Source organism: Triticum aestivum, chromosome 2A (assembly GCF_018294505.1).
Source record: "Triticum aestivum cultivar Chinese Spring chromosome 2A, IWGSC CS RefSeq v2.1, whole genome shotgun sequence".
In the NCBI taxonomy this organism is placed as follows: domain Eukaryota; kingdom Viridiplantae; phylum Streptophyta; class Magnoliopsida; order Poales; family Poaceae; genus Triticum; species Triticum aestivum.
Genome location: NC_057797.1, coordinates 7,112,870 through 7,139,138, shown reverse-complemented (window position 1 = coordinate 7,139,138; position 26,269 = coordinate 7,112,870). Strand labels below are relative to the sequence as shown.

At 46.5% G+C, this 26,269-nt stretch overlaps 1 protein-coding gene across 1 annotated transcript; it reads right to left on the bottom strand.

Annotated features, from left to right (window-relative positions):
* Positions 1-20,629: 20,629 nt before the first annotated feature.
* Positions 20,630-24,452, bottom strand: LOC123186954 (cytochrome P450 85A1). The gene is made up of 8 exons (XM_044598686.1): positions 23,944-24,452; positions 22,629-22,953; positions 21,868-22,269; positions 21,683-21,769; positions 21,504-21,582; positions 21,305-21,411; positions 21,072-21,196; positions 20,630-20,973 (listed from the first exon to the last, which is right to left on the bottom strand). The coding sequence occupies exons 1-8, from the start codon at positions 24,156-24,158 to the stop codon at positions 20,886-20,888; spliced, it is 1,428 nt and encodes a 475-aa protein (XP_044454621.1). The 5' UTR covers positions 24,159-24,452; the 3' UTR covers positions 20,630-20,885.
* Between the last annotated feature and the right edge of the window lie 1,817 nt (positions 24,453-26,269).

The following is a 26,269-nucleotide window of genomic DNA, read 5'->3' as shown; positions in this document are numbered from 1 at the left end:
CCCCCCCACGCTCACTGTTCATCCCATCGATTGGCTTCAGTTAGCAGCAGTAGCGAAGGAATCGCTCGATCGGGTTCAGTTAACAGCCATCGATCGATCGCTCGGGTTCAGTAACGCGTAGCCTGTAGTGCAATTGCTCGGGTTCAGTTAGAGCCCAACGCCTCAATCGGGTTCAGTTAGAGCCAACGCCTCGCACACACGTGCGTACGTGTACGAGAGAAACGCGCATCGCTCGGCCCCCGACCTCCCACCGTAACCGGGAACTCCCCGAAATTTTCCTCCCCCTCGCTTCTACCATAGTTTTTTCCGTCATGGACGGCCCAAAGAATGTCATGCAGCTGCGTATCCGGCCCGCCCAGGATGAAAAGCCCATTTTCTGTCATGATTTTTTGTCATAGAAGTAGGAGCCCACCACATCTATGATGATACCGGGTTTTGTCACAATTATCGTCATAGAAGTGTCATATGTATGACAGAAAAAAATTCGTTCAGCCCAAAATGTCATGGATGTGTCTTTTTTTGTAGTGTGTTTTTTCCCTATTTCAGTGTTTCACAGAAAAGGAATATCAAACGGAGTCCAAACGGAATGAAACCTTCGGGAACATGATTTTTGGAACAAACATAATCCAGAGGACTTGGAGTGGACGTCAAGAAACATACGAGGAGTCCACGAGGCAGGGGGCGCGCCTACCCCCCTGGGCGCACCCTCCCCCCTCGTGGCTCAATCGACCAACTTCTTCCTCCTATATATCTTCACATACCCCGAAAACATCAAGGAGCACCACGAAACCCTATTTCCACCGCCGCAACCTTCTATACCCAAGAGATCCCATCTTGGGGCCTTTTTCGAAGCTCTGCCGGAGGGGGCATTGATCACGAAGGGCCTCTACATCATCTCCATGGCCCCTCCGATGATGTGTGAGTAGTTTACTTCAGACCTTCGGGTCCATAGTTATTAGCTAGATGGCTTCTTCTCTCTCTTTGGATCTCAATACAAAGTTCTCCTCGATCTTCTTGGAGATCTATTCGATGTAACTCTTTTTGCGGTGTGTTTGTCGAGATCCGATGAATTGTGGGTTTATGATCAAGTCTATCTATGAACAATATTTTATGCTTCTCTGAAATATTTTATGCATGATTGGTTATCTTTGCAAGTCTCTTCAAATTATCAGTTTGGTTTGGCCTACTAGATTGATCTTTCTTGCAATGGGAGAAGTGCCAAGTGACAGAAAGGGAAACGACACGTATTGTATTCTTGCCATCGAGGATAAAAAGATGGGGTTTATATCATATTGCTTGAGTTTATCCCTCTACATCATGTCATCTTACCTAAGCCGTTACTCTGTTCTTATGAACTTAATACTCTAGATGCATGCTGGATAGCGGTCGATGTGTGGAGTAATAGTAGTAGATGTAGGCATGAGTCGGTCTACTTGTCACGGACGTGATGCCTATATACATGATCATGCCTAGATATTCTCATAATTATTCGCTTTTCTATCAATTGCTCGACAGTAATTCATTCACCCACCGTAATACTTATGCTATCTTGAGAGAAGCCACTAGTGAAACCTATGGCCCCCAGGTCTATTTTCCATCATATAAGTTTCCAGTCTATTTTACTTTGCAATCTTTACTTTCAATCTATATCATAAAAATACCAAAAATATTTATCTTATCATTATTATCTCTATCGGATCTCACTCTCGTAAGTGACCGTGAAGGGATTGACAACCCCTTTATCACGTTGGTTGTGAGGTTCTTATTTGTTTGTGTAGGTACGAGGGACTTGCGTGTGGCCTCCTACTGGATTGATACCTTGGTTCTCAAAAACTGGGGGAAATACTTACACTACTTTGCTGCATCACCCTTTCCTCTTTAAGGGAAAACCAACGCAGTGCTCAAGAGGTAGCACCCGTCACCTCCTTCCCGCTGAGGTTTTCTCCCCGGCCGGCGTACACTCGAACTCCACCTGCTCCGGTAAGTTAGAAACTTCCCCTCTGCTTGTACATGTAGATTAGAGATTTCTGCATTAGGCATGACAAGGAATGGATTGGATTCGATTCCAATCGAATCGAATCGATTCGAGTCCAATTGATTCCTTCTTGCCTACTACTGATGCTTCGATCACTGTAGTGGGTGTTCATGCTGTTCATAGGCAGGGTAGATTGATTCTTGCAAGATAGGTAGTTACATTGTAGTTAGCAGATCGTGGCAGGGTTTGTGTTTGATGTTGAAGGCAGATTGATACTGGCATAGGCAGGGTATGTTGCATGATTTCGTTACATGTATGGTGTTCATGGTAGCTAGGACAAGTTTGCATACTCATACACGTCATAGGACCATTGTGTTTCCTCTTTTAGGTACTAGTACCAATGTAGCATGCTGCCAAATGTGGAAGTGGTCATAACTTGCACTGCTAGCTTTAGATCATGGCCATGATGTTTTGGAAACTACACTGATGAGTGGTTGTTTCCCAAGAGCAAGGGCCACTCATCAGTGACACTTGCTCTTCGGCAAGTGCCACTGATCAGTGTCTGGTCCCAATACCCTGTTATTAACCCATGTCATCTTACCTGACAAGGTGATAAAGACGGAGTGGGACAGGGCCCGTCGTGGAGCCCAGGTCGTGGTTGGCGCCGATGACGTCATGGACTCCATCCCCACGAACCATTGGCTCAAGAGGGTGGACCTGCTTGGCATTGTGGCCTTCATGAGCCTACCATATTCAAGGGGATGATCTTCAAGGACCTGCCACGAGGAGGGGTCTCGAGAGCAACTGTGTTTCTACATCATCAAGGACGAGGAGGATCTCGCCATGCTCGTCATCCCGCCAAGTTCACGGAGGTGATGAAGCAGTTTAAGGAAATATGCCCTAGAGGCAATAATAAAGTTATTATTTATTTCCTTATATCATGATAAATGTTTATTATTCATGCTAGAATTGTATTAACCGGAAACATAATACATGTGTGAATACATAGACAAACAGTATGTCACTAGTATGCCTCTACTTGACTAGCTCGTTGAATCAAAGATGGTTAAGTTTCCTATCCATAGACATGAGTTATCATTTGATTAACGGGGTCACATCATTAGATAATGATGTGATTGACTTGACCCATTCCGTTAGCATAGCAATTGATCGTTTAGTTTGTTGCTATTGCTTTCTTCATGACTTATACATGTTCCTATGACTATGAGATTATGCAACTCCCGTATACCGGAGGAACACTTTGTGTGCTACGAAACGTCACAACGTAAGTGGGTGATTATAAAGGTGCTCTACAGGTGTCTCCGAAGGTAATTGTTGGGTTGGCGTATTTCGAGATTAGGATTTGTCACTCCGATTGTCGGAGAGGTATCTCTGGGCCCACTCGGTAATGCACATCACTATAAGCCTTGCAAGCATTGCAACTAATAAGTTAGTTGCGGGATGATGTGTTACGGAACGAGTAAAGAGACTTGCCGGTAACGAGATTGAACTAGGTATTGAGATACCGACGATCGAATCTCGGGCAAGTAACATACCAATGACAAAGGGAACAACGTATGTTGTTATGCGGTTTGACCGATAAAGATCTTCGTAGAATATGTAGGAGCCAATATGAGCATCCAGGTTCTGCTATTGGTTATTGACCGGAGACGTGTCTCGGTCATGTCTACATAGTTCTCGAACCCGTAGGGTCCGCACACTTAAAGTTCAATGACGGTTATATTATGAGTTTATGTGTTTTGATGTATCGAAGGAGTTTGGAGTCCCGGATGAGATCGGGGACATGACGAGGAGTCTCAAAATGGTCGAGACGTAAAGATCGATATATTGGACGACTATATTCGGACATCGGAAAGGTTCCGAGTGATTCGGGTATTTTCAGGAGTACCGTGGAGTTACGGGAATTCGTATTGGGCCTTAATGGGCCATACGGAAAAGGAGAGAAAGGCCTCAAAGGGTGGCCGCACCCCTCCCCATGGGCTGGTCCGAATTGGACTAGGGAGGGGGGCGCCCCCTTCCTCCCTTCTCCTTTTCCCTTCCCTTTCCTTCCCTCCTACTCCTACTACTTGGAAGGGCTCCTAGTTCTACTAGGAAAGGGGGAATCCTACTCCCGGTGGGAGTAGGACTCCCCTAGAGCGCGCCATAGAGAGGGCCGGCCCTCCCCCTCCTCCACTCCTTTATATAAGGGGGCAGGGGGCAGCCCAAAGACAAAACAATTGATCCCTTGGATCTCTTAGCCGTGTGCGGTGCCTCCTCCACCATAATCTACCTCGATAATATCGTAGCAGTGCTTAGACGAAGCCCTGCGTCGGTAGAACATCATCATCGTCACCACACCATCATGCTGACGAAACTCTCCCTCAACACTCGGCTGGATCGGAGTTCGAGGGACGTTATCGGGCTGAACGTGTGCAGAACTCGGAGGTGCCGTACGTTCGGTACTTGGATTGGTTGGATCGTGAAGACGTATGACTACATCAACCACGTTGTCATAACGCTTCCGCTTTTGGTCTACGAGGGTACGTGGACAACACTCTCCCCTCTCGTTGCTATGCATCACCATGATCTTGCGTGTGCGTAGGAAATTTTTGAAATTACTATGTTCCCCAACAGTGGCATCCGAGCTAGGTTTTATGCGTTGATGTAATATGCACGAGTAGAACACAAGTGAGTTGTGGGTGATATAAGTCACACTTTGGTTCGGCGGTATTGTTGGATGAAGCGGCCCGGACCTACATTACGCGTACGCTTACGCGAGATTGGTTTTACCGCCCGGCTATGCACATAGGTGACTAGCGGGTGTCAGTTTCTCCAACTCTAGTTGAACCGAGTGTGGCTACGCCTGGTCCTTGCGAAGGTTAAAACAGCACCAACTTGACAAACTATCGTTGTGGTTTTGATGCGTAGGTAAGAACGGTTCTTGCTAAGCCCGTAGCAGCCATGTAAAACTTGCAACAACAAAGTAGATAACGTCTAACTTGTTTTTGCAGGGCATGTTGTGATGTGATATGGTCAAGACATGATGAGATATAAGTTGTTGTATGAGATGATCATATTTTGTTGAAGTTATCGGCAACTGGCAGAAGCCTTATGGTTGTCTCTTTATTGCATAAGATGCAAGATCCAAATAATTGCTTTACTTTATCGCTATGCGATAGCAATAGTTGCAAGAGCAATAGTTGGCGAGATGACCATGTGACGACACATTGATATAGAGCAAGATGATGGAGATCATGGTGTCATGCCGGTGACGATGGAAATCATGACGATGCTTTGGAGATGGAGATCAAAAGCACAAGATGATGATGGCCATATCATGTCACACATTTTCATTGCATGTGATGTTTATCTTTTATACATCTTATTTTGCTTAGTTCGATGGTAGCTTTATAAGATGATCTCTCACTAATTATCAAGGTATAAGTGTTCTCCCTGAGTATGCACTGTTGTGAAAGTTCTTCGTGCTGAGACACCACGTGATGATCGGGTGTGATAGGCTCTACGTTTAAATACAACGGGTGCAAAACAGTTGCACACGCGGAATACTCAGGTTAAACTTGACGATCCTAGCATATAACAGATATGGCCTCGGAACACTGAGACCGAAAGGTCGAGCATGAATCATATAGTAGATATGATCAACATAGTGATGTTCACCATTGAAACTACTCCATCTCACGTGATGATCAGACATGGTTTAGTTGATATGGATCACGTGATCACTTAGAGGATTAGAGGGATGTCTATCTAAGTGGGAGTTCTTAAGTAATATGATTAATTGAACTTTAATTTATCATGAACTTAGTCATGGTAGTATTAGCATATCTATGTTGTAGATCAATAGCTCGCGTTTAGCTCCCCTGTTTTTAATTTTGATATGTTCCTAGAGAAAACTAAGTTGAAAGATGTTAGTAGCAAGGATGCGGATTGGATCCGTGATCTCAGGTTTATCCTCATTCCTGCACAGAAGAATTATGTCCTTGATACACCGCTAGGTGACAAACCTATTGTAGGAGCAGATGCAGATGTTATGAATGTTTGGCTAGCTCTATATAATGACTACTTGATAGTTTAGTGCACCATGCTTAAACGGCTTAGAATCGGGACTTCAAAGACGTTTAGAACGTCATGGACCATATGAGATGTTCCAGGAGTTGAAGTTAATATTTCAAGCAAATACCCGAGTTGAGAGATATGAAGTCTCCAACAAATTCTATAGCTAAAAGATGGAGGAGAATAGCTCAAGCAGTGAGCATGTGCTCAGATTGTCTAGGTACTACAATCGCTTGAATCAAGTGGGAGTTAATCTTCCAGATAAAATAGTGATTGACAAAATTCTCTAGTGACCATCACCAAGTTAGTAGAACTTCGTGATGAACTATAATATGAAGGGATAACGGAAACGATTCCCAAGCTCTTCGTGATGCTGAAATCGATGAAGGTACAAATCAAGAAAAGCATCAAGTGTTGATGGTAAACAAAACCACTAGTTTCAAGTAAAGGGACAAAGGGAAGAAAGGGGAACTTCAAGAAGAACGGCAAGCAAGTTGCTGCTCAAGTGAAAAAACCCAAGTCTGGACCTAAGCCTGAAACTGAGTGCTTCTACTGCAAAGGGACTGGTCACTGGAAGCGGAACTACCCCAAGTAATTGGCGGATAAGAAGGATGGCAAAGTGAACATATGTATATTTGATATACATGTTATTGATGTGTACTTTACTAGTGTTTATAGCAACCCCTTAGTATTTGATACTAATTCAGCTGCTAAGAATTGTAACTCGAAACGGGAGTTGCAGAATGAACATAGACTAGTTAAGGGTGAAGTGACGATGTGTATTGGAAATGGTTCCAAGATGTGACGGGAGTTGCATAGCGCTTGATCGTTTAGTTTGTTGCTATTGCTTTCTTCATGACTTATACATGTTCCTATGACTATGAGATTATGCAACTCCCGTTTACCGGAGGAACACTTTGTGTGCTACCAAACGTCACAACGTAACTGGGTGATTATAAAGGTGCTCTACAGGTGTCTCCGAAGGTACTTGTTGGGTTGGCGTATTTCGAGATTAGGATTTGTCACTCTGATTGTTGGAGAGGTATCTCTGGGCCCACTCGGTAATGCACATCACTATAAGCCTTGCAAGCATTGCAACTAATAAGTTAGTTGCGGGCTGATGTGTTACGGACCGAGTAAAGAGACTTGCCGGTAACGAGATTGAACTAGGTATTGAGATACCGACGATCGAATCTCGGGCAAATAACATACCGATGACAAAGGGAACAACGTATGTTGTTATGCGGTTTGACCGATAAAGATCTTTGTAGAATATGTAGGAGCCAATATGAGCATCCAGGTTCCGCTATTGGTTATTGACCGGAGACGTGTCTCGGTCATGTCTACATAGTTCTCGAACCTGTAGGGTCCGCACGCTTAAAGGTCGATGACGGTTATATTATGAGTTTATGTGTTTTGATGTACCGAAGGAGTTAGGAGTCTCGAATGAGATCGAGGACATGACGAGGAGTCTCGAAATGGTCGAGACATAAAGATCGATATATTGGACGACTATATTCGGACATCAGAAAGGTTCCCAGTGATTCGGGTATTTTCGGGAGTACCGGGGAGTTACGGGAATTCGTATTGGGCCTTAATGGGCCATACGGGAAAGGAGAGAAAGGCCTCAAAGGGTGGCCGCACCCCTCCCCATGGGCTGGTCCGAATTGGACTAGGGAGGGGGGTGCCCCCTTCCTTCCTTCTCCTTTTCCCTTCCCTTTCCTTCCCTCCTACTCCTACTACTTGGAAGGGCTCCTAGTTCTACTAGGAAAGGGGAAATCCTACTCCCGGTGGGAGTAGGACTTCCCTAGGGCGCGCCATAGAGTGGGCCGGCCCTCCCCCTCCTCCACTCCTTTATATACTGGTGCAGGGGGCACCCCAAAGACACAACAATTGATCCCTTGGATCTCTTAGCCGTGTGCGGTGCCCCCCTCCACCGTAATCCACCTCGATAATATCGTAGCGGTGCTTAAACGAAGCCCTGCCTCGGTAGAACATCATCATCGTTACCACGCCGTCGTGCTGACGAAACTCTCCCTCAACACTCGGCTGGATCGGAGTTCGAGGGACGTTATCAGGGTGAACGTGTGCAGAACTCGGAGGTGTCGTACGTTCGGTACTTGGATCGGTCGCATCATGAAGATGTACGACTACATCAACCGCGTTGTCATAACGCTTCCGCTTTCGGTCTATGAGGGTACGTGGACAACACTCTCCCCTCTCGTTGCTATGCATCACCATGATCTTGCATGTGCGTAGGAAATTTTTGAAATTACTACGTTCCCCAACAGCAGTGGCTCGTGATCAAGCCCCCGCGCGTCGTCAGGCTGCTGGCCAAAAAGTGGTGTGAGTTCTAAGTTCAAGTCTAGAACTTCGAGGGGCAGATGGTGCTTGGCCGAGGCTGGTAGTACTTCTACTGCTGCCATAAGATCGTACCCTGCGACCTCCTCATCCCGCGGATCACCGGCCTTGGCCTGAAGGTGCAGATCTACAACCACGATAGCTCGATCATGTGCAGGGTCCGCTGCACTAGGGACAACTGCATCAGCCACCGTTCCCGTGCTCTTTAGGTCGTCAATTTACTACCTAGTCGTATCATGGAACTGCTAGTAGTTTCCAGTGGTGGTGATGGTGACGATGATGGTTTGGACTTGATCATATTTTGGCCAGGACCAGCACCCTGGTGTGAAGTAAGGGGCATGGGATGCCCCTGCTGTCTTTAGCTATGACTGTAATTCTATTCGTTTGCCTCTTAATCTGTCGTTTACCTTCATGTGCATTGTTAGTTTTCATTGTTTGCCTCATAATCTACTGTCAGTTGTGCCTGTTGTTGTGCTGCTAATGTGGTGGTAAGGCAACCACATATGAATGAGGTAAACATAACACAAACGTGTATGCAGCTGAACAGTTGTGGTTTGCATTATGAAAGTGCAACTATCCCTGGGTGGTTTTGGTAATTCCTAACAACATATAGCTCATTGAGCTAACATTATTCCAAGATTAATATTTCAGGAAAAGCTCAATGAATGGCATGGCATGGATGAGGAAAGTGGATCCCTCAAAATTCTAAGGACAAAAAGTTTGGCTCAAGCTTGAAGCTCAAGACTGTACATTTTATATTTTAGTGATCCAAGATCACATTGAGTCTATAGGAAAAGCCAATACTATCAAGGAGGGATGAGGTGTTGCTTAATGGCTTGCTTGCTCAAAATGCTTAGTGATATGCTCCAAAACCCTCAACTACCTTCCCACATCCACATATGACCTAAACAAAAAGTCAAACTCGGCCCCACCGATTCTTTCTATCCGGCGCCACCGAGTTTCAAATGTCATAGTCACCACCACAAACCCTGGGCAAATCGGTCTCACCGAGATGGGATTGTAATCTCTCTGTTTCCCTTCGTAACGTTTCGGTCTTACCGAGATGAGCGATCGGTCCCACTGAGATTGCAATGTAAACTCTCTGTTTCCCTTTTGTAACATTTCGGTCTCACAGAGATGAGCGAATCGGTCCCACCGAGTTTACCTGGCCAACTCTCTGGTTAGCTTATTACCAAAATAGGTCCCACCGAGTTTGTGTAATCGGTCACATTGAGATTATGTTATGCCCTAACCCTAACCATATCGGTCCTACCGAGTTGCATCTCAGTCCCACCGAAAATCCTAACGGTCACTAGGTTTGTTGAATCGGTCCGACCGAGTTTAACCATTCGGTCCCACCGAGTTTGGCAAATTGTGTGTAACGGTTAGATTTTGTGTGGAGGCTATATATACCCCTCCACCCACTCTTCATTTGTGGAGAGAGCCATCAGAACATACCTACACTTCCAATACACATTTTCTGAGAGAGAACCACCTACACTTGTGTTGAGGTCAAGATATTCCATTCCAACCATATGAATCTTGATCTCTATCCTTCCCCAGGTTGCTTTCCACTCAAATCTTCTTTCCACCAAATCCAAATCCTGTGAGAGAGAGTTGAGTGTTGGGGAGACTATCATTTGAAGCAGAAGAGCAAGGAGTTCATCATCAACACACCATTTGTTACTTCTTGGAGAGTGGTGCCTCCTAGATTGGCTAGGTGTCACTTGGGAGCCTCCGACAAGATTGTGGAGTTGAACCAAGGAGTTTGTAAGGGCAAGGAGATCGCCTACTTCGTGAAGATCTACCGCTAGTGAGGCAAGTCCTTCGTGGGTGACGACCGTGATGGAATAGACAAGGTTGCTTCTTCGTGGACCCATCGTGGGTGGAGCCCTCCGTGGACTCACGCAACTGTTACCCTCCGTGGGTTGAAGTCTCCATCAACGTGGATGTACGATAGCACCACCTATCGGAACCACGACAAAAATATCCGTGTCTCCAATTGCGTTTGAATCCTCCAAACCCTTCCCTTTACATTCTTGCAAGTTGCATGCTTTACTTTCCGCTGCTCATATACTCTTTAGCATGCTTGCTTGAATTGTGTGGAGATTGCTTGACTTGTGCTAAGATAGCTAAAATCTGCCAAGAACTAAAATTGGGAAAAGGCTAGATTTTTATTTGGTTAAGTAGTCTAATCACCCCCCCCCCTCTAGACATAGTTTCGATCCTACAAGTGGTATCAGAGCTTTGGTCTCCATTTGCTTTGATTTCCATAGCTTTTGGCCGTCATAGCCTTGGTTTCACAACCTAGGAGAGTATGGCGTCTAGTGAGGGAAATTATCACCGTAGAGGTCCTTACTTTGATGGCACTAATTTTGCTAGTTGGAAGCATAAGATGAAAATGCATATTCTTGGACATAACCCCGCCGTTTGGGTCATTGTGTGTATTGGCTTGCAAGGTGAATTCTTTGATGGGAAAGAACCGAACCGTGAAGCTACCACGGAAGAGTTGAAGATGCTGTAATACAATGCTCAAGCTCGTGATATCCTCTTCAACGGATTGTGCCCCGAAGAATTCAACAAAATCAGCCGTCTTGAGAATGCAAAGGAAATTTGGGATAGTTTGATTGATATGCACGAAGGTACCGACTCCGTCAAGGAATCCAAATTGGATGTGCTTCAAAGTCAACTTGACAAGTTCAAAATGAAGGATGGTGAAGGTGTCGCTGAAATGTACTCTAGGCTTGCTCTTATCACAAATGAGATTGCCGGCTTAGGGAGTGAAGAGATGGCCGATAGATTCATCATCAAGAAGATCCTAAGAGCCTTGGATGGAAAATATGATACCATGTGCACATTGATCCAAATGATGCCCAATTACAAAGATCTCAAGCCAACGGAAGTTATCAGAAGAATTGTTGCTCATGAGATGTCACTCATGGATAAATAGGAACTTCACAACAAATCAAGTGGTGCTTACAAAGCCTTATGTGAAGCCCCCACATCATCAAGTGAGAAACAAACCTTCAGTGAAGAATTGAGCTTAATGGTGAAGAACTTCAACAAGTTCTACAAGAGTAGAAGCAAAGAGAGAAGCTCCAAGTCAAGGTCCTACAATGACAAAAGATCTTCTAGTCGAGAGCGAAACTGCTACAATTGTGGAAGGCCCGGACACTATTCCAATGAGTGTATGACCCCCTACAAGAGAAGATAAGATTCTCCCAAGAGAAGAAGTAGAAGAGAAGAATCACCATCTAGAGAAAGAAGGAGTAGAGATGATCGTTATGAACGAAGACCCTCACGGAGAAGCAAGGATTCGGAAAGAAAGGACAAGTCATCAAGGAGCTACACAAAACGAAGACATCAAGCTCATGTTGGTGAATGGGTATCCGGCTCCGACTCCGACAACCACTCCGAGAGAAGCTATCACTCTGACTCCGAATATACTCAAGATGAAGGTGTTGCCGGTCTAGCACTTGTGACAACCAACTCCTATGACATATTTGACTCACCAAATGAAGGAGTTGGAACATGCTTCATGGCTAAAGGCCCAAAGGTATCACACCCCGAGTATGTTGATTTCAATAGTGATGAAGATGACTTGTTAGGTGATGATGATTTACTTGTTGACAACTCTAGTGATGAATACTATGATGAAACGTCAATTAATCATGCTAAACAAGATAAAACGAATGACAATGATAAGGAGAAGATTGAGTCTCTAACTAAAGAACTAAACACTCTTAAGTTAGCTCATGAAACTATCTTAGGAGATCATCGAGAACTTTTAAGGACTCGTGAGAAATTGCGCTTTGAAAAGCTCAACCTTGAGCAAGAGCATGAGTTCTTAAAAGCAATCAATGATGATCTTCGTAAGAAAAGTTCTTCTTACATTGCCAAGCGTTTACTCTTATCCACTTACATGCCTCAAGTCAAGTCTAGTAACGAGAACAAGAAAGATTCTTCCTCTAGTAGTAACAATAATCATGCTAAATCCAATATTGTTGCTTCTAGTAGTTCTCTTGATTCCACTAATGATTCTCTTAGCCAAGTTACACTTAAGCAAGAAAATAGCTTATTGAAGGGAATTATAGAGAAAGGTGTTTACAAGAGCCTTGTCGGAAGTAAGCAATTTGAGGAAATTGTACGCAAGCAAGGAAGGCACCGGAAGAATCAAGGTGTTGGTTTTGAACAAAAGTTCAATGCCAATGGAGTTGAGTGGGAAGAAGATCAATACCCCAAGACGAAGTTTGTTCCTCAACAAGATAAGTATGATCCTACTTCTCTCAAAGGGACACAAGCTCAAGATGATCTTCCACCACAAGACCACAAGCAAAAAGTCAAGGACAAGCTTCAAGAGGAAATTGATGCATTTGAAGAAGCTCCTAAGGCCTTAGTCAAGTGGGTTCCCAATACTACTTCAAGTTCCACTTCATCAAGTACAACTACAACACCGAGGATTCCCATCAAGATGGTGTGGATCCCGAAGAAGAAGAACTAGAGAGTTCTTGAGGGTGACTCTGCCAACATACTTCACTCTTATCATCTTGGCAAGAACAAGTGCAATCAACTTCCACATCTTGCACTAGTTCAAGGAGTCACAACCCTCTTGTTGGTAAGACAAGGGACAAGGTAACCTAAAAGCTTTCATAGACATCATCTTGTGTGTGCATCACTTTATGTCTATGGATATCCGTGTTTGTTCCTTGTGGGACTAACCCGTGTAGGTATTGAAAGTGCAACTCACTCCAATGGATAGCTCCAAATGATCTACATCAACATTGAGCATCCACATCTTCAACATCTACATGAAGTCATCATCGACAAAACCCAAGGTTAGTTCATCCCTCTTAGGGGGGATCTCACATCTAGGGGGAGATTTACTCTAAGAATTGAGCTAAAGCAACTCTAATGGTGTGAACACAACAAATGCTTTATGTAAAAGTGGTAACCCCACTTGTGCTTAAACGATGAGTATGACCTATGATCAAATGTTCTCATTTGACTCCTAAGTCAATATACTCATATATAGATGACCTAGTCATCGCCAATTGTTTGATAGATGCTAGAATTGGTTATGCATACCTTGCCACATATTTCAATTGCCATTTTATTGTGTGAGCATGTTGATTGCATATTTTACTCATTCGAGGACATCCACTTGTTGTTTTGATTGATTGGTTTTCTTTTCTTTTGCCAAGTGGATGGACAAGAATGCCTAAGAACCCTCTCTAGCTATCTATGCTTTTCTTGTCTCAAACTCTATTCATGCTACATCACAAAATTTGATCAAGTCAGATTCGAACCACTCTGTGTGAGGAGCACTCGGAGTCCCCGATTCGTCATAGACTTAAACTTCCAAAACTTCTTTGTGCGTTTCGGTCTGACCGATTCATCCATTTCGGTCATACCGAGATCACTAAGTCGATCTAGGTTTTCAATCTCGGTGCAACCAATTTGAACCTTTCGGTCACACCGAGTTTTAGTAACTGCTTGTAGTTATGAATATTGGTGCCACCGAGTTGTTCCACTCGGTCACACCGACAGGGTCGGGCTATATATACTCACGGGCAAAATTTTGGGAATTTCTCCGAAACCCCTTCGCCCGCGCATAGCTCGCTCTGCCTCCTGGGTCTCCGGATCGTCCTCCTCGTCGCCAGCCGCCTCCTGTCGCTGGTCTCCGCCGCCGTCAACGGAATTATTCCCCGCCGTTGCCGCCGTAGCGAGTTCATCGCCGAACTAGGGTATGGACTCGATCACAGTGCTATCCCCATCTGATTCCTAGCACATTGTGTTCATTATGATTCTTACCACGATTGAAACGATCTTATCCAGTCAAAACACTCTGTAGATTAGAGTTGAATTGAAAATTTAGGGTTAGGTTTCCGCCGAAACCATCTCGGACCCACCGAGTTGTGGAACTCGATACCACCGATTCGGCTCAGGCCATTGCACATGTAATTTTCGGTCTGACCGATAATTGCAAATCGGTGTGACCGAGTTCAGGACTTTGTGAAACCCTAGCAGTCTCGGTGCCACCGAACTGTGACTCGGTCTGACCGAGTTCACTAGTTTAGGTTCCAACAGCTACTTCGGTATCACCGAGTTTACAAATTGGTTGATCCGAAATGCTTTTTGTGGAAAACTAAGACTAAGTTTTTGACTCATTCTCTTGCAAAAACCTCTGCATTTTGTGATGCTCATCCACTCTATCTCATCTATATCTATTCACAGCGTCTGCTGTCAGTGTTTGCAATATGTCTGATCAGAGTGACAGCCAGAACAGGTCAGAGGAGCAGGTTCACCTGAGTGAGGGCACTAGTCCCTCTAGCAGTTCAGATGATGGTAGCAGGAGCACTCCCAGCAACTTGCCCACAGCTGCCACTAGAATAAGGAAGAAGAAAACTTCAGAGTCTGAGGATGAAGACTATGTGGCAGTTGAGGATGAGGCCACTTCCAAGAAGAAAGTGGTTAAGAAGGAATATAGCACTGTTGCTGCCACCAAGCCAGGCATGAAGCAAAAGGTTCCTGCAAAGAGAATTCCAATGTCTAAGGCCAGAGCATCTACTCAAGTCCCTTTGGGATCTGAACCCAAAGAGGCTACAGAAGGGAAGAAGAGGAAGGAGAGGATCAAAAAGACCACTGCTAGAGTGCTTGGGAGATCCTCAATCATGAGATATTCTGAAGAGGAAGAGGAAGAAGAGGTTGCTCCACCAGCACCTAAGGCCCAGAAGCTTATGGGTGATGCTATCAGGACAGGGGCTGCTTCATCAAAGCCCAAAGAAGCACCCAAAGCAGCCTCCAAGCCCAAGAGTGCACCTAAGAGGAATACCAGGAGTATACCAGCTGCTGAGAAGAATAAGGCCCCAGTGCCTGAAGTTGCTGATGATGAAGATGATGAAGGACAAGTCCTGAGGAAGCTGAAACCCAAGATTCCAGACCACAATGATGATCATCCTGTGGCTGAGAACATGAAGATCAGGAGAGACTCTGGGTTGAGGCTATGGAGAGAGTCAGATCCATATGCCACCAGGAGAAGGACTGCTGTTGATTACAGGTTCCACACAAAGGAACAGCGGGACTTCTATGAGACAATCTTGTTGGACAAGAAGCCTATAGTGTGTGAAATGAGGTGGGTCGACTAGAAGTATATCAAGGAAAATGAGGAACACTATCCTGGTGTGTTTGACAGCTTCAGTGCTTGTGGAGTTGCAGACTTTGTTGGCAGAAGCTCACAAAGTGGAATGAGGAGCTCATAATGCAATTCTACTCCACAGCACACTTCTATCCAGATGGCAGGATAGTATGGATGTCTGAAGGTACAAGGTACCACTCAACTATTGAGGAATGGGCAAATCTGGTCAATGCTCCTAAGGAAGAAGAAGATGACTTGGATGTCTATGCCAAGAAGAAGATGGATCACAACTCTATGGCAAACATGTACAAGGAGATTCCTGAAGATGATCTTGAGACTCACCAGTTTGGGTCAGTAAAACACTTGCTGTCAGGGCTGCCTACAATTAATTGGATCCTTAGGCACACTCTCTTGCCCAAGTCTGGTGATCACAGAATGATCAGAGGCCATGCAATTAACTTGCTACATATATTTGATGTGCCAGAGAAGTTCAAGGTCATGAGCCTTATAGTTGAGACTATCAAGAGGACTGCAGCTAACCAGAAAAGAAGTTGTGGATATGCCCACAGATCCAGGAGTGTATAAACTCAAAGATGGGCACAGGCACATACTTGTTGGATAAGAAACACTTGCCTATCTATCCTGACTTTGAGGACAATCAAGTTGTGATGAATGAGAATGAACCATCATCAGTACAAGCTCAAGAGAAGAAGGAGAAAGCAAAGAAAGAGAAGGCTGCCAAGATGACAACTCAAGAGGAGGCATCTGAGTACTTTTTGAAAAGCAAGCAAGATTAGCTTGGCTACCTAATTGCATCCACTCTGAGGATTGAGAAGGGACTGGCCACACTGACTCAAAACCAGAAGAGCTTAGAAAGAATCGTGGAGCAAAAATTCTATGACTTGGATGTGAAGGTAACTGAGATTCAGTCTGTTGTGGAGCAACTTCAAGATGATATGCAGGAGAGGAAGGGCAAGACAACCACTTATGCATTTGCCAGAGTGCCTAGAGCTCAGAGGTCTGCTGCAGTGCCTGTTCCAGACACTAGAGTCACTTCATCTGCACCAGCTACAGCTCCAGCGCAACCAGCTCCAGCACCAACTCCTTCAGCTCCATCCACATCAACTGAAGCCTTCGTCCTTGGCGTTCTCCGGACACCACCACCTGAAGACCAAGCTTGAGAGACGTTCTAGTGCTATGCATTTTCTATGAACTTTTTGGTAACTTGTTGCCAAAGGGGGAGAAAAATGTATAGATCATAGGCTTCGAGAGAGAGCGTTGCTTTTTATTCTCTCTTGCTTTGGTGGTTGAACTTTGTTTGTCTTTTGATTGCTTGAGGTACTATGCTGTTATCTGTGAGACATTGATGATCATGTGGTTGATCATAAGCTACACGTATGCTTGTTAGATGATATTATCTTACTTATCCTTATATGATCATTCACTTTGCTTGGTGATGAGTGCATGTATTTAATTCTTATCATTTTGAGCGCTCCACCAAGATGTATGTGACATGGAAGAGTAACCCATGATCCTAACTCATTGTGCATTTGCAGTCCAAAGAAATCTTAAGATATGCACAAATTTAGGGGGAGCTTTTGCTTTTCACATACTTCTCAAAGCGACAATATCTTTCACTCTTATTATCATTTGTCGAAGCTTTGATCTATATGTTGTCATCAATTACCAAGAAGAGGGAGATTGAAAGTGCAACTATCCCTGGGTGGTTTTGGTAATTCCTAACAACATATAGCTCATTGAGCTAACATTATTCCAAGATTAATATTTCAGGAAAAGCTCAATGAATGGCATGGCATGGATGAGGAAAGTGGATCCCTCAAAATTCTAAGGAAAAAAAGTTTGGCTCAAGCTTGAAGCTCAAGACTCTACATTTTATATTTTAGTGATCCAAGATCACATTGAGTCTATAGGAAAAGCCAATACAATCAAGGAGGGATGAGGTGTTGCTTAATGGCTTGCTTGCTCAAAATGCTTAGTGATATGCTCCAAAACCCTCAACTACCTTCCCACATCCACATATGACCTAAACCAAAAGTCAAACTCGGCCCCATCGATTCTTTCTATCCGGCGCCACCGAGTTTCAAATGTCATAGTCACTGCCACAAACCCTAGGCAAATCGGTCTCACCGATAGGGATCTCGGTCTCACCGAGATGGGATTGTAATCTCTTTGTTTCCCTTCATAACGTTTTGGTCTTACCGAGATGAGCTATCGGTTCCACCGAGATTGCAATGTAAACTCTCTGTTTCCCTTTTGTAACATTTCGGTCTCACCGAGATGAGCGAATCGGTCCCACCGAGTTTACCTGACCAACTCTCTGGTTATCTTATTCACAAAATCGGTCCCACCGAGTTTGGGTAATCGGTCACACCGAGATTACGTTATGCCCTAACCCTAACCATATCGGTCCTACCGAGTTGCATCTCAGTCCCACCGAAAATCCTAACGGTCACTAGGTTTGCTGAATCGGTCCGACCGAGTTTAACCATTCGGTCCCACCGAGTTTGGCAAATTGTGTGTAACGGTTAGATTTTGTGTGGAGGCTATATATACCCCTCCACCCACTCTTCATTCGTGGAGAGAGCCATCAGAACATACCTACACTTCCAATACACATTTTCTGAGAGAGAACCACCTACACTTGTGTTGAGGTCAAGATATTCCATTCCAACCATATGAATCTTGATCTCTAGCCTTCCCCGAGTTGCTTTCCACTCAAATCTTCTTTCCACCAAATCCAAATCCTGTGAGAGAGAGTTGAGTGTTGGGGAGACTATCATTTGAAGCACAAGAGCAAGGAGTTCATCATCAACACACCATTTGTTACTTCTTGGAGAGTGGTGTCTCCTAGATTGGCTAGGTGTCACTTGGGAGCCTTCGACAAGATTGTGGAGTTGAACCAAGGAGTTTGTAAGGGCAAGGAGATCGCCTACTTCGTGAAGATCTACCGCTAGTGAGGCAAGTCCTTCGTGGGCGACGGCCGTGATGGAATAGACAAGGTTGCTTCTTCGTGGACCCTTCGTGGGTGGAGCCCTCCGTGGACTCGCGCAACCGTTACCCTCCATGGGTTGAAGTCTCCATCAATGTGGATGTACAATAGCACCACCTATCAGAACCACAACAAAAACATCTGTGTCTCCAATTGCGTTTGAATCCTCCAAACCCTTCCCTTTACATTCTTGCAAGTTGCATGCTTTACTTTCCACTGCTCATATACTCTTTAGCATGCTTGCTTGAATTGTGTGGAGATTGCTTGACTTGTGCTAAGATAGCTAAAATCTGCCAAGAACTAAAATTGGGAAAAGGCTAGATTTTATTTGGTCAAGTAGTCTAATCACCCCCCTCTAGACATACTTTCGATCCTACACATTCTCTCACCTCTTAAGCACATATGCGGGCAACCAAACAGCTGGCCCTAAAGTGCTCATTGATGCAATGCACGCAACGAAACAACATGCAAATGTTGGTTTGTTGCCTGTTTTTGCTCAACCAGGCTAGGTGAAGACGGGTATGAAATGCAGGCACTATTGGAGAAGGCAACCAAACACATCCAAAAGTGTCTGTCGCCCTTCGCTTCTCTGCAATCCAGTCCACTAAGGGCATCTCCAATGCCAACCCGCAAACCTCCCGCAACCATCCGGACCATAAAAGCCATCCCACGCGGTCCTGTATCGATCCGCGGCGCGGTCCGGACGAGATTTCTCCCGCAAAACGGAGACAAAATTGGGGGAGGTTTGCTGGAGTCCGGACCGATCCCAAGCCCGCTTTTGATCGACCTGGCCCACCAAAAACCCCTTCCCCTCCGTGTTTTCGGTCAGTGCCGATCCAGAGCGTCAGCGCCCGCATTCATGCCTAGCCAGAGAAGATGCAGCCACTCACTGGAGCCAGTATTTAAGCGGCACGCCGGTCGAGAGAGTGTCGCCCGCGTCACTTCTCGGTGTAGGCGTCTGCCGTGCGTTCAAACAACACAACTGTCGCCCATCTGTTCATCTACCGCCCGCATTGATGGCACGTGGTTGCCGAGGCATCTCCTCTGGCGCCACCCGTGTGCCCTCTGCTGCCCACTGGTGCTATATAAACTGTTGCCCTAGTGCCCCGGCCATACCACAGTCCTCCCTCTCCGCGCCACTCCCCGCCATGAATCCCTCCATAGTCAAAGCTCTCTGGGATGGGCTGACATCAGAGTGGAAGAAGGCCATGGCGGCCATTGCTGTCGACTAGTAGGCCGGTAGGCAGCCGAAGGACGCCTCCGACGATGACATGCAAATGGAGGACACCTCCGATGACGAGCTAACGCCACCCTCCTCTTCCTCTGCGGCACCCTCCTCCTACACTCCATCCTCGCCGGTGCACTGCACCATGACCATCCGCGAGGCCCGTGCCCATTATATGGACATGCTGCGGGAGGAGTGGGAGGACCAGTTTCGGGAGGCACATGCCGACGCCAATGCAACCACAACCTCCTCCAGGAGCATCTTCAAGCGAAGGAGTAGGTCGCCGTTAGCAGGGCGGTTGCGTCGGACGCGGACCTGGCGGAGCAGGAGACGTTGCTCGAGTCCTACCGCTCCGCCCGCAGGACTATCGCCAAGCGACTAATCGGCCTGAGAGCATTGAGGCGGAGCAATGAGGAGGCGGAGCAAGAGAGCATTGAGGCGGAGCAATGAGGAGGCGGAGCAAGAGAGCATTGAGGCGGAATCGGAGACGGTGAAGCTTTAGTTCTCGGGGCTGATGGCCGGACACGGGGACCGGACGCCAGAAATCATTTAGATTAGGCATTAATTATACTTCAGGGCCCGTCTAGCACTGCTATGATGTATTTGTAATGAAATCCGTCATATTTATATGAAATCCGGTGTGTTTATATGAAATATGGCCGTGTTTATATGAAATCCGGACTTGTTTGAACGAATTTCATCCGGATGGTTCAAGTTGTTGTGAAAATGTATGAACATGTACTAGTACAGCTTACCAGATATAAGTCACCTCATATCTCGTATATATGGTGCTGCTTATCATCAGATTCAAGGCACCAGATATACACATATATGTATAACTGCTTATCAGATTCAAGTCACCAGACATATCACATATATTTTGTGATGCTTATCATGCATATGTAATTGATCACAAGGAAGAACATAGTTGCCTCTTGTGGCCTTCTACGTCAATTGCCTACTAAACCTATAATACCTACACTATACCTATGTTTCCTATTTTCTTACAAGGCTGATCTAATCTTTCCGTCGGTGCAGAATCGCACTCTCGTCGCCTCAGTCTGGGCCCTATCTACCTAAACTCTGCAAAATGTATGTTGCAAAATCAGTAATCTTGAACTCGGATATGTAACCCGTTGGGAGCCTCCACCCGGGGGAATTTCAAGATCGTGTTCTTGCCTTCTTCCTGCCATCTGAAACATCAAAGCCAATGCCAAGTATCTCTCAGTAAATAATGCTGGAGCTGTTCATCGAAATGGAATCAGTGTGGAATAGTGGAGGTTGAACAAACCTGTATCGGGTCACGAAATAGTGGAGAAAAGTCGCGATCTCGGCCGTGCCCACCTCCTTTCCGGGGCACATCCGGCCGCCTCCTCCGAACAACATGAAGTGCGGGTGCGATTCCATGTTCTTCTCCTGTTCATTATCAGTAGGCAACAAAAGGTTAGAACTTCTTCTACTAGGGCCTAGGTGGTATGTTTTAGTGATGTTTTGATGGTCATATTTGTTTGCTCTTTTACTTACCAGCCACCTCCACGGATTGAAAGTCATCGGGTCAGGATACATGAATGGGTCGTAGTTTATCTCCCTGGTGTAAACATAGATTCTCCACCCTTTTGGAATGACATACCCTGGAAGAAATCGATAATACTGCTTTAGAACTAACTTAACATTTGCCTAGAAAATGCTAAATTGGTAGGATTAATTTGCATGTATATCTCACCATTCATTTCCACATCCTGAGTTGTTTTCCTCAGGAGCCCATTGACGACTGTAGCTAATCTTAGTGTCTCAGAAATGACCTGCATATATCCATTGGTTTATCATGATCCTGTTTATACTAAATTCCTACTCAGACTTCATCCTCTGTTATTTTACTTTTAGCTCCTATTTTGTACTTACAGCTCGAGTGAAGGCCATGGACTTCAAATCTTCATAACTGATGGCTTCCTCCGGCGATTTCCCCTTCCTGATATCAAGATGCTCTCTCTGAATTCACAAGTGACAATTCCATCAGTAAACTCTAAAAGGCACATGATTCTTGTTATGGGATCAAAATAAATTGGTTTGAGAATATGTGTACATACCCTGAGTTCATCAAGAGCTCGCGGGTGGTCCGACAGGTACTTGACAGCCATCATCGAAGTGGTCGACATCGTCTCGTATCCAGAGTAGATGAGGGCGATGAGCAAGTCGATGATCTGCTCATCAGTGAGTTTCTCCCGGGTCCCATCGTCGCCGCTTCTCAAGAGAGCATCCAGCATGTCATCGTGAGCATCACCAGAGGACCGCCGCTCCGCGATCATCTGCTCTAGCATGGACACAAGCTTCGTCCTTGCCTGGAAGCCCTGGTAGTAGCTGGTTCCCGGAAGGTTGATCGGCAACGAGATGGTGCCGAGCACCAGGCTGCATAGCTCTGTTTTGAGGGCGTCAGAGAGTGGGCCAGCCGTGATGCCGGCGATCTGCTGGAGTGCGGACAGCAAGGCCATCTGAAAGGGAAAGGGAAAGTCAGTTAGATATGATGCTTCTATGAAACTCTGGAAGGTGATGAGATTCTGTGATGTGTTGTTGCGAGATCAGATGCTTCTATGAAGCTCTGCAACAACCACAAAAGCGGCAACCACTTTGGAAAAATATAAATTCAAAGTGATACTCTGTTTATTCAAGGAGATACTACTATAGAACTCTGCAACAACTACTTTGGAATGTTTTTTCCTGCTTTATCGTATATCAGTTTTTAATTTGTTCCTAAGTGTGATGATATCAATATTCTGTGAAATGTTGTTATGAGCTTGGTCACCCATTTTTTTCAGAGCAGAGCACAGCATTTCTGTTGTGACTGACTGACCTCCTTGGTCTTGGCCTGGACGTCGACGACACTGCCTGCCCATCCATGGAGGTGGTCGCGCATGAAGGCGTCGATCTTGGGGAGGAGGCTGGTGCGGAGCGCGGCGGGGCGGACGAGGCCGAGCATGGCGCCGCGCATGAGGCGGTGGAGCGGGCCGTGCACGGCGGCGATGTTGTTGCGGCCGAGGATGTCGAGCATGGACTGCGGGTAGCCGGGGACGAGGCCGCCGGACTCGCCCTGCAGCAGCATGCGGCGGTTGAGCTCCGGGTCCATGCACACCACCGTGGGGCACCCCAGGATGTGCGTCCGGAACAGCCTCCCGTACCTGCAGCAGCACACCGCAAATTTAGTTCCTCGTTTAGAAAAACTTATTGCTGAGATTCTCAATCAAAGATTATCATTATGCCAACATTCCTCGCTAAAAAAAAAGCTTTATGCTAAGATTCTCTGTTCTTCCTGATGGCAGGCAAGCAAGCAGGCAGTATCATTAAGCAGGAGCAACAATATTTTCAGCTGGTAGGTGTTTCACTTTTGATCTGTGTATCATAGTTTACAACCCTGCGGAAATGGTACTTTGGGAGCTGGAACAGTGGTGAGCGTGTGTGCGAGTGAGCTTTTGGGGGACAAGCAGCGAAAAGCTAGTGATACTCCTCCTCTTCAGATCACCTTTCATCATAACCGGAAAGCAGCTGCCAAACCGGCACATTTCCGTAGTTTATGGATTCATGTATGTAGGAGGTACTACTGACTTTTTGGTAATAAATATATTACATCATTTGTTATTAAATACTTCCTCCGTTTCTAAATATTTATCTTTCTAAATATATCAACAAGTGACTACATACAGAACAAAATGAGTGAATCTACATTCTAAAATATGCTAAATACATCCGTATGTGGTAGTCAATTTGAAATGACTAGAAAGACAAATATTTAGGAACAAAGGGAGTATAAGACATTTTAAACCGCCAAAAACGTCTTACATTTGTGAAGAGAGGGAGTACTAATTACCCAAAATCTCTTGAAAAAGAAACTGCAATTTCCCTCTTAACAACACTACTACTACTACTGCCCAAGCCCCAGAGTGGCAGATACAGAATGAGTGGTTCTCCATTATTGGACCAATAGCATGCATCCATCTCTATTCTCCAGTAAAGTTCTCCACAACACCAACCAAATCCCCCAAATCCCGGCGAAGCGACATGTCCGGGCACTAGAGGTAGCTACCAAGCTAGTAATGTAATCCAAGGAAGAAGACGCAAGCAAGCAAGAATGCATCAACATCTCATGGTCGACCATGCGGACTAGTACGTACCTGAGCCTCCTCTGCTTCATGAAGCTGGGGCCCTGCTTGAGGAACTCGGTGGTCTCGCCGAACAGCGGCCAGCCCATTGTCCCCGGCGGCAAGCAGCCATCGCCATCCTTCCTCCTGCCGTTGCCGTACCTGACCTCGTTCCAGCGCAGCAGCAGGCTGCTCGCCAGCACCACGCCGACCACAACGCCGACCAGCACAAGGAGGAGGAGCGCCATCTTCTACTTCTTCTTCTACCTCTCTCTGCCTCCTCTTGGATGCTCTGTTTTGGTTCAAGAGGCAGGGCAGAGCAGACTGGTGTCTGTCTTGGCAACAAGTGTTGCTCTGGATGAGTTGGGCAGAGGAGGAGGCCCTTTTATACAGGGAGGAGGAGAAGGAGGAGAAGATTATCCACCCCTCGTTGTAAAAATGGACGACCATTACTTTTCCGATGAGGGTCCCCATTCCAAGGTGAGGTCTTGACCATGGAGGGAGGGGACCAAGAAGACGGGAGCACCAGAAATTTTACACGCAAGGCACCAAAATACTCCAGTGCTAGTGGGCGGAGATACAGAGCGGAGCAGAGCTACGCATAGGATAGGAGGAGGCGCATGCCCGGCCTCGAAACCGGTGCCCGCGCCGTCCGTGCGGGTGTTGGTTTGCGGCCACACGGTCAAAAAGGTATCCCGCCGAGATGCTGCTGCTCCCCATGTCTGCTTGTTTAATTGTTTTCATCTTACCTTGCCATTCACACCTGCCACAAAGCTCTGGCATAGTAATTTTTTTAAACAAATTTCGAGCGCTCCCAAGTACTCCCTCCGGTTCTTTTTAGTTTTAGTTTGCATATAAGATTTGAGTGAAGTCAAGTCTTGTAAAGTTTGACTAACTTTATAGAAAAAAGTACCAACATTCACATTCTAAAATCAATACCACTAGATGTGTCACGACTTAAAGTTTCATATTATATAACTTTAGCATGGCAAATGTTGATATTTTTTCATATAAATACGGTCAAACTTTGTGAAGTTTGACTTCAGAGAATTCTAATATGCAGAGTAAAAAGGACCGGAGGAAGTACTATTAGGGCTAAATTTCACCGTCTATTACATGTACTATTAGAGCAACTCCAATGAGATGACCCATTTTATCCGTTTGGATCATCCGGACACAAAACTTGGTCCAACGGGACGACCCAAACGGACGCGGGTGTCCGCCCGCTGTCCATCCCCGACCCAAACTTGGCCCAAATTTGAGAACAAATGAGTATGAAGCGGACGAAAGCGGACGCTCTGCTCGACCGCTGTCGTCCGCTCGTGTCCACCCCCGGTCCCACCTAGCAGTGAGCGCGCACGAGCTGGCGCTAGCCTCCACAACCACCACGAGGAGGAGCGAGGCCACATGCGCAGGTTGCCGCCGCGCTCGCCGGGGGGATCTTCGCCGCCGCGCTTGTCGCCCACCCCACTTCATGCAACTCCTCGCCAAAGAAACCGCCGATGCAGGTCCAGATCCCGCCACCACGGCGGTTTCCCGCGACGTCGATGCAGGTCCAGATCCTGCCACCGCCAAAGAAACCGCTGATGCAGGCCGCTGGTCTGGGAGGAGGGGAGAGCGGCAGGGCCCGACGACGCGAGGGGGGCGGAAGGGGCACGGCGGCGCGAGGGGGGAGAGCGCGACGCGACGAGCTTGGGGCCGAGCGACGGCGGCGCGGGCTGGGCCATAGCTCGAGGCACACCGCGCTGGGCCACCATGGAGGAGCTCGTCTGGCTGTGGCCGGACTGGGTCTCCGACTGCTACTGGGAGGAGCAATCCTCGCCGCCACTCCTGGCCAGCGGTGCCTCCGCCGAGGACTCCTCCTCGTCCTCCTCCACGGTGCTGAGGTCGGGGGCTATGCGGAGCGGCCAGAGCGGGAGAGGAGTCGGGGGCTATGTGGCTAGAGGCGGCGCGGCGAGCAGGGGGTGGGCGCGGCGAGCGGGGGATTGCGAGCTGCGGCACGGGCCGCGGCCGCAGCGGCGCGGGATGAAAGCGGCGTCTCCACGCGAGCAACCTTGCGTGTCCGCTTTTTGGTCTTGCGTTCAGTGCAACCCCTGTCCGTCCCATGTCCGCTAGGCGAACGAGCGACCCAGACGGACAAAATCCGTGTCCGTTTGGGTCACTGCGTTGGAGTTGCTCTTAGGGTATCTTCGATGCCGGCTCTCAAAACAGACATAGTGATGCGAGAGTCGGTCATCCAACACTTGTCAAAAATATCCATCCATTAGTACGAAGTAATTCGGACATAATTCATGCATAAAGAGACTACTATCAGGCAAGGCCGCTTTCACCTCACTCTCCCCTCCTCCCTGCTCTCTCT